The sequence below is a fragment of the Argentina silus genome (assembly GCF_951799395.1).
Source record: "Argentina silus genome assembly, chromosome: 14".
Lineage (NCBI taxonomy): Eukaryota > Metazoa > Chordata > Actinopteri > Argentiniformes > Argentinidae > Argentina > Argentina silus.
The window spans coordinates 7,422,412-7,436,641 of NC_139668.1; the positions used below are offsets into that span (position 1 = coordinate 7,422,412).

At 44.9% G+C, this 14,230-nt stretch overlaps 1 protein-coding gene across 1 annotated transcript; it reads right to left on the bottom strand.

Moving 5' to 3' along the window:
• Positions 1-1,095: 1,095 nt before the first annotated feature.
• ccn2b (cellular communication network factor 2b) lies at positions 1,096-5,827 on the bottom strand. The gene is made up of 5 exons (XM_083684660.1): positions 5,691-5,827; positions 4,312-4,528; positions 3,806-4,057; positions 3,216-3,469; positions 1,096-2,740 (listed from the first exon to the last, which is right to left on the bottom strand). The coding sequence occupies exons 1-5, from the start codon at positions 5,742-5,744 to the stop codon at positions 2,435-2,437; spliced, it is 1,083 nt and encodes a 360-aa protein (XP_083540786.1). The 5' UTR covers positions 5,745-5,827; the 3' UTR covers positions 1,096-2,434.
• Positions 5,828-14,230: the final 8,403 nt, after the last annotated feature.

Below are 14,230 nucleotides of genomic sequence, written 5' to 3' on the forward strand. Positions count from 1 at the left end.
TGTGTGTGTGTGTCTGTGTCTGTGTGTGTGTGTGTGTGTGTGTGTGTGTATGTGTGTGTGTGTGTGTGTGCGTGCATGCGCGCGTGTGTGCGTGCGTGCATGTGCAGAGAGGAAAAGGATTTAGTTGGTTGGTGAAAGGACACATAAAAGCATAGAAATGTAGAATGTAGAAAATACAAAAAACCCATCCAAAAAAATTCCCTGCCCCCAAGCACTGGGTAGTTCCTCCTCCTTGACGTCCCGTCATCTAAAAATGCTGCATTGCACTGTGTGGAGTACATTACACACACACACACACACACACACACACACACACACACACCATACGCAAGCATGCATGCAGTACTACTATCACATATGCATACAGAGTCAGACAAACCATGCTCAAACAGCCAGTAGCTGTGCTGTGGGGATCCCAGGTGCAGCCCCCCTGCCTGTGATTATCTGCTGCCTGAGATAGGGTCTTGAGCTGCAGAGATACACCCACTCTGCAGATTAGCCCCCCCAGAACTGGCTCGCTGCCTGCCTGCGAGCCAGTGGCGCTGATAAGGCTGGAGCTGCAGCAGCAGTACTGGCGTGCTGGTGTGCATCCCCAACGCAGTCATGGATGTGAGCTTAGCTCAGCAGCATAATAAGCTCTTTTTCATGGGCTGTTTAATGATTAGGCTAACCCACCACGCTTCATGAGGAAGGTTTCATTCTTGTCCTGACATCAGCAGTGGAAACATCCAATCCTCTTTAACGGCCCCCACATCTTTCCCACTAACACTCACATTCTCACACTCATGCATTGCTGAGACTGAGTGGAATCCAGTCATCGTCTATTTTGTCTTGTCATTCGGAAGTATGTGAATGGATTCTGCCATATGTTCTATGATTCCAGAGACAGGGGTGATGGATGTTCTAGTTTATCATAATGGCTTTCATTTCCTGGTCGTTTGTTCTCAGCTGAGATGGCTGCTACTGTATTATTCCATTAGAATTCTACAGTACCATATCTTTAGAACAGGGGAATGGTGACGGAACTGGCCCCACCCACTCTACAGATTTTCCTCTTTAAGAAATACAGGACAAAGGAGGAACAACCAAAATATGTATAAAAAATATAATTTCTTTATTGGAAATAGACAAAAGTGCAACAAATAGGAACTCACTTGTATCTTGGCCAGGTGGTTACAGTGAAAAACAGTATGATACAGTACAAATACAACTACAACATGGTGTTAATTAAACAACAGTTACATAAATTATAGTACAAAACTGTACACAGTCTTACAGTATTTACACAAGGTGTATTCGTCAAATGCCGAATGTCTTTCTTTCCTTCTTTTTAAATAATCAGTAAACAATATACTAATTGGCTGTAATTCTTCAGCTAAGCCACATTGTGTTTGTTTTTGGGTCAATTCTTTATTCTTCATTTACGTCTACTTTGTAGGTCTGAGAGGATGCAATCAGGGTTGGAGAGAGCAAATTTAAGAGAGACCCAAACTCTTACATTGGACCCCTCAAACTAGACTGAACATCTATCAGTGGTCAGCAATTCACCTTCCAACAATTAAGTGATTAAAAAGGTGAAAGATACAGGTAATGTCCATGTCGAAAATTGAAAAAAACGAAATCAGCATAAACATTCGCAATAGTTTTTTGTCAGGTATGTACTTACATGAACTCAATATTATGCAGATGTTGGGGCATGTACTTCCTAAATATTTTTGTCTCAACTGGTGAAAAATACATTTTAAATGTCATTTTCTATCATTCCATGTCAAGATGTGACATTTGGTTTAGTAAGTGCCTCAGTGCGCCCCCTATCTACTGCTGTATGCTACAATATTATCTTCCTATGGCACTAAAGCAGTGAGTGTGAATAAACCTTCCAGAAAGATCTGCTAAGTGTCTCTTATTGAGTCCTCAGTGCGTCAGGTCCACCATACAGCATCTCTCTGTATACATATACGGGCAGACCAGTCAAAGAGCCAGGTGACTTTAAAGCTGCGCGTTAAACTAAAAACAAACAAACAAAAAAGAAAACCTAAAAGTATCGTTTTCATGCTTTTCGTCTTCATATATTTCAATCACACATTCTTTTTGCAGTCTCACAACTAGGTTGACATGCCTATAGGTGGTAGGGACAGATGGGGTTACCAGAAATTCAAACAGCTGCCTATGAGTGTGTGAGTGCATTGAGAAGGGTAGGGATGTATGATCCTATGTATGTGTGTGTGTGTGTGTGTGTGTGTGTGTGTGTGTGTGTGTGTGTGTGTTTTTGTGTTTGTATGTGTGTGTGTGTTCATGTGTTTGTGTGTGTGTGTGTGTGTGTTCATGTGTTCCTGTGTGTGTGTGTGTGTGTGGTCATGTGTTCATATGTTCGTGTGTGTGTGTTCGTGTGTGTTCATGTGTGCAGCGCATGTGTCTCGGCAGCCAAGGCCCCTCACATGTCATTGTCATAGTCCCCGATCATTCTGCGGGTGTTGGACGCGAGGAAGATGTCGTTGTCTCGTGGACAGTCATGGTGGCAGGAGCAGGTCTTGATGAACATCATCTTCCGTCTGAAGGTGTCTCCCTCGGGGCAGCGGAACTCCACCTCGGCGGTGACGGTGGAGTGAGGGGTGCAGCAGCGGCCGTCTGTACACACCCCGCAGAACTTGGGCTTGTAGACCCTGGTGCTGCTGCAGCCCGACAACTCGAAGTGCATGCCGCGCTGGGTCTTAGGGGTCCGAACGCACTTCTTCCCCCTCTGTGGACCAAGACAAATATGGACTTTAGCTTATGATTTGCTTATCCGTTCCTTCGTCAAACAACTCTTGAATACCTTGACAATAACTTTACACGGATGTAGATACAGCTGTAGCCTGTACAGCCAATGACTGACATACTGTGTTCCTGACTTGGAATACAAATCATGTGTGCGGTGCTCAAAAGCATATATAGCACTCACTTAGCAATGGTGAGAAATGCCATGTAAGATCATGTCATGCAGGGGAGGCTGGTGGAGGTAGAAATCGGAGGATGGACTCGTTGTAATGCATAGAATGGAATGAGGGGTGGCATGGAATGGAATGAGGAATGATTGATCATTGATACCATTCCTCATTCCATTCTATGCATTATAATGAGCCCGTCCTCTGATTTCTACCTCCACTAGCCTCCCCTGATGGCCATAGCCCTAGTGCAATAGTGTGTTACTCTATGATGCTAGGGATGGCACCAACCTTGATGTCCTTCTCTTGTTCTACGTGGCAGAGTCTGATCATACAGACACGGGTCTGCCTCTCCAGCTGGCACTGCTCGTTGTCGTTGGTGACCCGGGAGGAGACGCCCATGCCGCAGGTGGCAGAGCACTCGCTCCACTCGGTCGTCTGGACGATGCAGTTGTCCCTGGGGCTCTCTAGTATGGGCCCGTGGGCCGACACCTCCCGGTAGACTGACAGAGGGGAAGAGGAGACCAAGGGGTGAATTTCAGAGCCTGGCAGGGATAAAGGGAGAGGGAAAGGAGATCAGTGGTGAAAGAGAAGGAATGTATAGGGAGAAGGAGAGAGAGGGGGAGGGTGTGAGGTTAGGTTTTTTTGTCGGAGAGAGAGAGAGACATAGGAGAGAGAGAGATAGGATAGAGAGAGAGAGAGAGAGAGACAGAGAGAGAGAGAAGGAGATGGATCAGGTGTAAACAGAGAGATGTTGAAGAGGTTCAGCTTTGAGAGAGAGAGAGAGAGAGAGGGAGAGAGAGAGATACATATGTATAAAGACACAGAAATATAGACAGAGGGAAATAGAAAGGTTCAGTTTGTTGAAGAGGAGAACTCACCAGCCATGGCTGACTGGAAGGGGTGGTCTTGGGGGCTCTGGTCACACACCCACTCCTCGCAACACTTGCCAGGGATCTGGATGCGGCGTGGGTACGGGCAGTCGGGGGAGGGCAGCCGCACGTCGCTGGCACAGGTGGGCACACAGCCGATCTCTCCGTTCATGCAGACACACTGGTGCTTGCAGCTGGGCTGGAACGTCTCCCCACTGCGGTAGATGACCCCGCCTAGGTCACATGTCTGGCCCTCCTGGGCTGAATACAGAGGAGAAAAGACACCACGTTCAATTACAAACGTACAAGCTTTTTATAATCAGCATTATAATGTTGCAAAGACATGATTTACGATTGGGGTTTTTTCACTACTTTGGCCTTACGTTGATCATCAGAATAACATTTAAAAAAAACACCAATTTGTTTATTTGTCTCTTACACTGGTGAGCCAAGAAGTGATGTCCGTCTGGTTAGATATCTTAAAAACTGCTACATTGACTGTAGAAATAACTCACCCATGCAGATGCCGGTCTCAGTGTCACTCAGCAGAGCATAGTCACAGTACAGCTCCTTGTGGTGGTCGCAGGGCTCCAGGAGGGTGCAGGGCTCGCCCGCCTGCCTGGCACACACCTTGCAGCAGCCACAGCCATCCAGGACCAGGCTGGTGCCAAAGGGGCAGGGAGGGGGGTTCGAGGGACAGTCACAGGCCTGAGAACAGTCCTGGGCTGTTGTCTGCAGACGGGAAACAAGCGGTCAGTTTAGTTGTAGGATAGTGTGAATAAAAAGAATAGTGTGCTTAAAATGGATAGTGAGCATAATGGCTATCGTCAGGATTCATTTAAAGGGGAAATTTGGTGCAAAAAAAAAAAAGATATACCCCTAACAACTGTTTTCTTTCTCTAGCAGTCTAACTGCCGGTAGCACTTGTTCATATTGAATATTTTACTTACGATGACTGTGATGTATAGTTGATTCACGCACTTTATACAAAATGTACTTATTTTAAGTCGATTTGGATAAAAGCGTCTGCTAAATGTCTATAACGTCAAATGTAAAATGATTCTCCTTTTGTGTGCAATAAATGTAATACCCTTTGCTGCCACAAGATGGGGGCACTACACTAGATTTAAGTAAAATAGGTCCCTTCTATTTGGCTGGGTTTGTTTAGGCTGCTGAGGTAGCCTATAGGACAGCATTGTTGCACTATGATGCTTTGTATGTTAGACGAGATACAAGTTAATGCAAGATACTTTGAGGTGGAAAAACACTTCACAAATCTTTGCGGTTTTATCTAATTAAATGTACAATCATTCTATTCAAGAGCTGATGTTGTAAGAAGTTTAGTGATAACAAATTGACATAAGCTGAATGCAAATCAGAATGCCTGATGATTATTTGCATTCAGTTAAACTGTCATTATATCTTATTATGCCATTTATTGTTGGGTACCTTCCCTGTATTATTTGCCATAGTATTATGTCTTCATTCTCTTTAGATTTCTGTAAACATTACAGAAATGACCAAATTAACAAACCCAATAACATTTCTGAATAATGTCAATAATGTGTCCCTCAACTAAAACAACCATACTTCTCCATCACATTGCATTGACAGACTCCACCCCCAACGAATGTTTTTCAGCTGCTCACTGCACATTGCGTTCCAAGAAGTGTATAGCTACTCTTGATTTTAGTAAATTATAACAAATAGGTACCAACTCATACACCAGCAGGCAGTTAAATGAGAGAGAGAATGCATATGAAGATCTGTCATTTGATAAGTGATGTAGGCTATGACAAAAATGTAATTAAATAAAAGAAATCAAAATAATTCAGCACATCATTATGTTGTCATATGAAAGAGCTGTCATATTGGATGCCAGTGAAGCACTCACCGACGAGATGATGAGCAGGAGAAGGCAGATTCTGCTGGTAATTTCCTCAGACATGATGCGTTATTTCAACAGCGTGCGCAGTCCACACGTTTGTTTTCGTTCAGCGAGAAAGGAGTTTCCTTTTTCGCGCTCTGTTCTGTTCCGTTCCGTTCACTCGTTGCTGCAAAGCTGGAGGGCTAGACTGAGGCATGGAGAGGAGAACCCCTAGTTTAAATACTCCGCCAGTGGGGTGTAGCCCAGGAAACAAAAGTTATGCCACGCGACCCAAAGGGGTGAAAATATTCAAGTTCCAGATGGCTTTCCTAATTCCTCAGAGGAGACCAGTTCTTAGAGACAGCCCGCTCAATCAACCCACTGTTTCAAATTTCACCTTTTGAGACAGAAGTCCAGCCAGGTGGAATTTTTGTGTATTCTCTAAGCGGGAACTGACAATGATGTCTGTGAGTTTAATTTGACACAGTCTGCTGGAGAACATTTTAGCCTATTTGGCCGCAATTTAAACTAAAGTACATCATTAAAGCTTTACATTGGCATGTGATAATAGGCTATGCATGGCAAGGGTAGTGAAATTGATTAAAAGGGGGGGGGGGGGGGGGGTCTCTGGTTAACCTTATTATGTGTAATGTGGTATATAAAAAAAAGAACGTTTTTCTCATGATATAAGCATTACATAATAAATTCAGACCAGTCTGATAGTCACATGTACCCAGGTAATTACAGGTGACATGTACAGACACAACAGGTGGTGGTTGCTCATTTCGCAGTGGGCCTCACTGTCTGCAAATGTTGGATCTGTACTGTAAATGACACACTACTTCAGACACACTACTTAGCAGAGACAGACCTGGGGTGTCAAAATAACATCCCACAGATATATTGTGCAACAGACAGCTATGTATTTGAGACTTCTGTTACAAAACGATTCTACAGAATCTTACAACATGGGATAAGAAAAGATGGCCAGGCCCTTGAATAAAGCGGAGGTGATTTTCTTTGTAATTGAAGCTGAATATAATAAAAACTGCACATGAGAGAACAAAAATGGCTTGGGGGATCTGTCTGTCATGTCCTTACAGAGAAGCAAAAACAGGATAATTGAATGTCAAGAACAGCCTGTCCACTCTTCGCTGTCAGGTGTTAAATAGGAAACACATATGGGGGAAAAAGTAAATGGTTTTTTTCTTTCTTCCTCCTCTTGCCCGGCCGGCAGCTATTTCCTGAGGCATGCCAACCGCATGAAGCTGTGTGTGTGTACCTACAAAGTCAAGAGGTTCTGTTTGCCCAAACGCCACAGAGAGCACAATCACACAAGGGGTCGTATTTGCCAACATAATGAACAAGCTCCTCTGTAACTCTCTCTCTCCTTTGCACTCTCTCTCTCTCTCTCTCTCTCTCTCTCTCTCTCTCTCTCTCTCTGTCTGTCTGTCTCTCTCTCTCTCTCTCTCTCTCTCTCTCTCTGTCTCTCTCTCTCTCTCTCTCTCTCTCTCTCTCTCTCTCATTCTGCAATGGCCCTCTCACTGTATTTTCACTGTATTTTCCTGCGGTTGGTTTTCTCTTCTTGGTTGGGAACCAGAGGAGCCGGAATGTGACAGCAGGCAGAGTGCCTCCTGCTCCCCGGAGCTGGCTCAAGGAAATCGTGCCTTGGCAACGCCAGGCCCAGAGCTCAGAGCTCAGAGAGCTGAAACATGTACATAAGTTCAAAACAGAACCGTAACTAAGGAGTGCCGTAAATTTTCAAAAAACTGCAAAAGCTGTGGAGTGCCTTGACTCGCGCTCCGCAAGAGACCTTCCTGCTCTGAGCTGAGTACAGGCTGATGGCTACAATGTGTGAATTCAGACCAGCTTCAGTGAAGAGACTACAGAGTGTTGGGAAGGACACCTAATTTAGTTGGCCTCTGGATGCTGGGCAAGGGATGGAGGCCAGCAGCCAATGAATAGCATAATGGCTCAACCTTCCAAGTCTGTAAATATGGTGGTTGTTATGGTTGTGATGAACCACAGCCTCTACTCTGCAACTGGCAAAGTCTTCAGTTCACATATTCACATTTTTTTTCTAACATAATGAATATCATCAGCCCTTTGGAACATCAAGGGTTCCTTTTTCCATGTGTGAGAGGATTTGGTGTTCACAAGATAACTGAATTACCAAAAGTAATGTTTACGGAAATTTTTAAAGAATTGCTTTCATTGCAATTCATTGACCACACCCAACCTCAAAGGCATGCCACAGTGTGCTTACTTGTTGTTGTGATGCCTTGCATGGCCACTGGGAGGCCAGACCCACAATGCTGATTTAAAGCAGAGGAAGGGAGGAAGACATTTATATGGCATGTGTGATTTGTTGTCAATTGTTGTTGTTTTTTTCATTCTCTGTAAATATGAGTTTATTGTTCCAAGGCATTGTGCTGTAATGGTGATTGTAGACAGGCAGTCGGGTGTTTGATGGGTGTGGAGGGGTGTTTAGGTGACAACGACCATGACCTCAGTCCCTGTCAGGTCAACCTCAAGTCATAACAAGTCATTTGACTCAAAGGACAGTTAGTCACAGCAGGACATGCAGAGTTGATTGCATCCTGTATTGGTGCAAATGACTAAAGGTGTTCGGCTGGCTTTTCTCTCCGCCTGATGCTTTTGGCCACTACTCTATGATGACTCACTCCAGCCAACAGCGAGAGCCATGAATGCACTGACCGCAACCAAGCTCTTAGCTGCCTGGAACTAAATCCTCATCTCAAAGTCAACACTTTTCAAATCCTTTCGAAATCATATGTTTGCTGCAGAGAGCCCCCAAAGACCCAACTGTAACACACTCTGGTTCCAGAGGAAAAAAACATTCTTTCCCTCATCACAGCGATGTCAGACATCAACATCCTCCGAGAGACTCAGCCTGCGTCGTCCACTCCCTTGTCTCGTATCACAGACAGGCGATGTGTGAGGGCCACAACAAGCTTATCGGCCGCTTCCTGGATCTCCCGCCAAGGAGGGAGATGGAATGGGGGTCACAACCTCACACAGTCAACCACCCTTTCACACCACAGAGCGAGGCTCTTTTATCTCAGCTGACTCCCATTTCCTGCCCTGATGACCTCACCTGTCAATGCGCTGACCAGCGTTATTAGAGCAGGATTAGAGGGCTGGGTGGAGCCCTCAGTCGAAGCGGTGTGTGATCAGGGCAGACAAACTGATTACGCTGGGTAACTTTCCTGCTGAGATTTCAGAAAGTGAAGGTGGGCCTTGACTGTGGGTTTCCTTCACACCGGTCGTCCCCAGATCAGATGACGTCTGTGATATTCGTGGCAGAGCGCTGAACCTTGACTCTGATGTTTCACCTTATCAAGCCGTGTAATTACTGTCGACGGTGTTTGGTGCATCGTGTGTGCTGGATGTCGGAAAGAGGGCCCCAATCAATCAGAACCAGTATCTGTATGTTTCAGAGGGAAAAAAAAGACGATGTTCCTACTGTTCCTACTTTTACTGATATCTGGTTCAGTTTCTTTTCATTTCACATTGCAAGCAGTGATTTATTTATTTAGTTGATCAAAATGTACATTCTTGGATCACACAAAAATAGTTGTTTTCCCTTACATCATGAACCTTCCAGGTTTAAATTTTGATCGAAGGTTGCTGCTCTTGCATTAACTGCCACTTTAGCCCTTTTAACAACCTGAATGATAACTTAAAGTCAGTGGGAGTTCAAAAAACTAAAGAGTATGGAACAATCAGACAACAACAAGGCAAATGTCATGCTGAGGCCCATGTCTTGACCCCTGACCCCCAGCATGCTGCCCCCACCCAGCCTCTACTACCCAGGGGGGAAAAACATGTACTTCAGCATGGGAGAGAAAGCCTTGCCTGTCGCCTCCCAGCAACAGACAAACCCTTTGAACTTGAACACCAAATGTATGTCAATATTATCATAATTGGGTTTGAACTGTACAAGGCTGCAAACAAAGGACTCAATTGAAAAATACAGTGTACGGGAACAGAACTAAAAAGATGTTGTGTCGGGGATGAAGTTACTGCTGAGGTGATACAAGAGACTTTCTTTCACACAGTGTAAGATTGGTCTCCCACTCTTCATCCAAACCTTATTTCAACACTTTAATCGTACACGTTATCCTCCTATTTATTTTATTTTTCCCGTCTTTCTTGCGGGATAGTTGCCCTGTGAACCCCCTCGCACTCAAGTCCTCTAGTTCAGCATTATACCTTACACCTCATATCCTCTTACATCAAAGTGAGAGTGCTGGCACGAGGGCTTTGCTGCTGTTTTTGTGCCATAATGGCTTCCATAGGCGTCTCCCTGCAAGTTTGATCCTCCTGTGAGAATGTTGTTGATGACCGTTGTGCCGATGCAAGCAGCTGTTCCCATATCGCACAGACATCACAAAGAACATGGGAATGACGGCAGGCGCTTACTTAACTTTGTGAGACATGTTATTATGGCCCATGCTTGGCAGAAATAGGCCTTACTTTGACCCAGAATCTTGTTGAGTCCCACATCTCTCTACCACATCGCCCCAGAAGAGCCTTGTTCTCATCAATAACAGGGCTGTCTGACCTACTCAAGTCCCACCTCACTTTAATGAGACCTTACTCATAAAGTGTGGACCCAAATGTATAGTTTGGATGAAAGGGTGGATCATAGAAATAAAGATTGTTCTATGTCCTATATTGTCTCACTTATGGGGCCCTTTTGTTGGAAGAGGAGGTTGAATGAAGACATTGAAGACTTAAAGGTTAGATCTGAGTGAGATTCAGCACTGGTTTTAATTAATGGAGATTACCTGGGCCCAGTTTGCTAACATATAAATTCCTAGTAGTAATCATACATCTGGTCAAAGTTGACTAAAAATAAAATGCGAAAAAACATAGAAGTTATGAAATGTAATGTTATTTTATAATTTGGTCTAGGAGCGTGAGTAGCTTAAGAGAGAGGACCGCAGAGAATTTCAGCTCCCAAAAAAAGACTAATGGGGAAAAAAGTCCACCTTTTCCTGAGCCTGAAAGCCTGAAAAAACGCCAATGCCTACATTGCATAATTTGTGTCATGCGGGCAGGGACTCAAAGAGGGCAGAAACAGAGATGAGTTTCAGACCCTCTCGTCTGATGTGACCCTAGCTTATCCTCAGGCATTGGTTATTTTGCCCAAAATAATGGCCTCAAGGAGACCTGCTGGGGTTACAAAAGCACCCCTCTTTTAATGAGGTGAGGTTTGGGGCTAAAAATAGCCCAGGCTCCTGGACGGAGGCTCGCTGCTGCGTTCCGTCTCTGTTCCCTCAGGATGTTGTTGAAGTCTGGTACATTCCTCACACGCTTGGCTAGCCTGCGTTTTTGCCTCTTCCCCCCCCCCCCTCTGTTTTCCCCCCCACCTTCTCCTTGCCTTAAGAATTTTTGAGAAGGACACTTTGTCCCATAGCTGTGGTGAGCTGGTGTTCTGAAGCATCGTCTGGTAATGTTGGGCAGCAGGTATTCTTGAAGACAGCTCACTCAATTTCACTCTTTCATTGCCAGCTTTCTGTCCCATCGTTGATGCATATATAGTACAGCATCTGTAGCTTTTCACCCAGGTTAGTTTGCAGGTAAACAACACCTGAATTCTTACACTTCAGCATGTAATGGAGGAAAAGACAAATTCTGCTTCATCAATTCATACACACATACCAGTGAAATACAATACCCAAATTGTTCAAAAATGTTTCTTGTCTGTGGGTTCTCTGCTCTTTGAATTATGATGGTGGTTTAAGGTCAAGCCTTTTGGTTCAGGCTCTCTAAGAGAGTGAATCTTCTCATGGCTGCCCTTATAGAGGGGAAATAGAATGTTGGGGTGATGTCCGTTCATTCCAGAACATCTGCCTGTCCTTCCGCGCAGCCCTGTCACAGGATGCAGGAATGACAGACAAGGGCTCCAGTCTGCAGCACAGATGTTCCACTCCGAGATGGTCCCTAAAACACACAGACACACACACACACACACACACACACACACACACACACACACACACACACACACACACACACATACAGGTTGTTCCCACACCTGTCCAGCAGCCCTCTCTCCAAAGCTGATGGCTTTCCATCCACAATGCAAGCCAGTGAACTATATCCTGCCCTTTCCTTCGGTTCGGAGACCATGATATCCCTAGCTGACCTCCTGTTCTATACTTATCCCTCTCTGTTTAACTGGGCATTGACCCGTACTCCAGGATGGCCCAAACACATTTTAGCTTTCCTTCTTCAGTGAAAAATTCCGATCCTTTCCTCTGTCCCACATTCCCAGGCCTGCGATTCCAGTAAACCTGTGTTTCATCAGCTGCATCCGACCACCTTGTTAAAACAGAAATCAGTGAATACCGGATTGTCACCAACACAAATGGCCTGAATGAGTCTTTTACTCCTCTCTATTTCTGCATTTCTGAGCCTGCTCTGTAGCAATTCAAAACCAAACTATACCATTTGAAAAATGCATTTGTGATGGACTGTACCCTAAATAGTTGTCCTTACTGTATGCTGTGTATTCCATATAGCTTGCTTGCTTTTTATCCAAAGTAACTTACAGTTCAGTGATACTGTTTTTTTGTATATATGGTCCCAACAGGAATTGATGCCTCGACCATGCACCAGTTCTTCAAACTGAGTCACACAGGAGGGATGCTGCATGATGGCATTTGGGCTTTGCATTTAATACAGTATGTACTACAAGCAGATGATGATGGCGTGACAGTCATGGTAAACTCTTGTTCCCTTCAGAGATCATATCTTTATGTTGCTGTCATTCCAAGCCTCCAATTCACAGGCTGACATTATCTCTGTGTGGGAGGGAACGCCTGCAAAGTGTTTAATTTGAAAAAAAGATATTAGTGAATTATGGAGCTTAAAATTCATGTTCTATTCCTGAGAGGGAACCCCACCAAAGCTCCGGGGTGGTCCTGTTGATTTCGGGCCTTGCAGAAGCATGCAATATGATGTCAGCCACACCGATGGCTGTGGTTTAGTTCTAGGCTCTTTGGGGTCCTCCCTATACTCACCCAGTTTGTGAGCTTGCCTCGACTGTATGACTGTATGTGTTTGCCACGGACCTGTCATACACAGTAAGCCATGGAAAGACCCGGGTTGGTCTGATTTATAGGACATTCTCCATCCCTTCACGAGGGGAAATGGATAACTGCAAATTTTCTGGGTGTGTCCGCCTTGGAGTGAAGTGATAGAAGTGAAGGAACATAACTCAGAGTCGCTCGACCTGAGATTGACTTGGCCTTAATGACAATCAGATTTGGAACACTCACTTGGTCTTTTCACTCTCTCTCACTTGCTTTCTGGGTTGCATGTATGTCTCCTCCCTGAGTCTGGAATGCTACCTCGCTCTGTCTAATCCATTTTTCCAATTTTCCCTTTAATCCAAGCAGGTTTGGGAAGCCTGTGCTGACGCAGAGCATGAAACCTGGTGGTCTGTATTTACGGTACCTACTTCCTGCGGTGCTTTGGTGGTGAAGGAGGAGATGAAAACAGACAGATTTAATCAGTAGAGATACTGGAGATGCTTAGTGACTCAGACCTGCGGCTGCATCATCAGATCGTAAACGTCTGCATGGCCCATCCAAGGGCTCTTCATCTCTGTGGAGAGATCAGAGATCCCACTGGGAATAGGGACAGCTACAGTACAGTGAGAAGCAGTCTTGTCATGTTGCATGATCTAACGTCAGTCCAACAGAGCCAAGATGAGAAGGGTCAATGAACTGTAGTTGAGAGAGGAGACAACTCTTGGGAGAGAGAGATACATGATGTTCGTGGTCTACTGTGGTCTTGTAAACTTTCCTAGCCATAAATGAGTGTTTCAGGGTCATTGCGGGCAAGAGGGAAACATTATTTAGAATCTGTAAGGTGAGGGGCCTGTATACTATGGAAAATATACCCCTGAGTGGAGTTCTGTCCTCAGTAACATCATATGTTTCTTGTATTGAGTATTTCTTGGCGTACTGCATTTGCTGTCACTAATGTATATGGAGGAATTCCATTTGAAACATATGTTGCAATCGTTAATATATAACAGGGCTGTTATTTATGAAATATTAATTACAGCAAAGATGAAGATGGTGTAGTGGTTCAGATAGTTAAAGATTGGATATTCCACTGTCTGAAGGGCTGAAGGCCCAATGGTGAAGCCAGTAGGGCACATACAGTAGCAGTGTTACACAGAAGTTAACAGACCCATGTGATACAGAGGTTGGAGCTGCAGGGGACAGCTGCAGTAGGTCAATGAGTTTAAACCGTACAGTAGACAACTCTCCTGACTCCTGCCCTGAGCCTCTTCACCTTGCGTGCCCTGATGGAAAATAACTACGGTTTGTTGTTAATGTAGCTTATGCAAGGCTGCAAGAGAGAGTGAGAGCCCTCCAGCTGAGTAGACTACACCCCACAGACAAATCCCAACAGGCACGGCACAACAACATCACCCAAGGCTGGTCAACCTTGGGTCTAGAGACGGGGTAATTTGGCGTGGTGGAAGGCTGGTGAGGGGCCCGGTTAGCCCCAACCCAGGG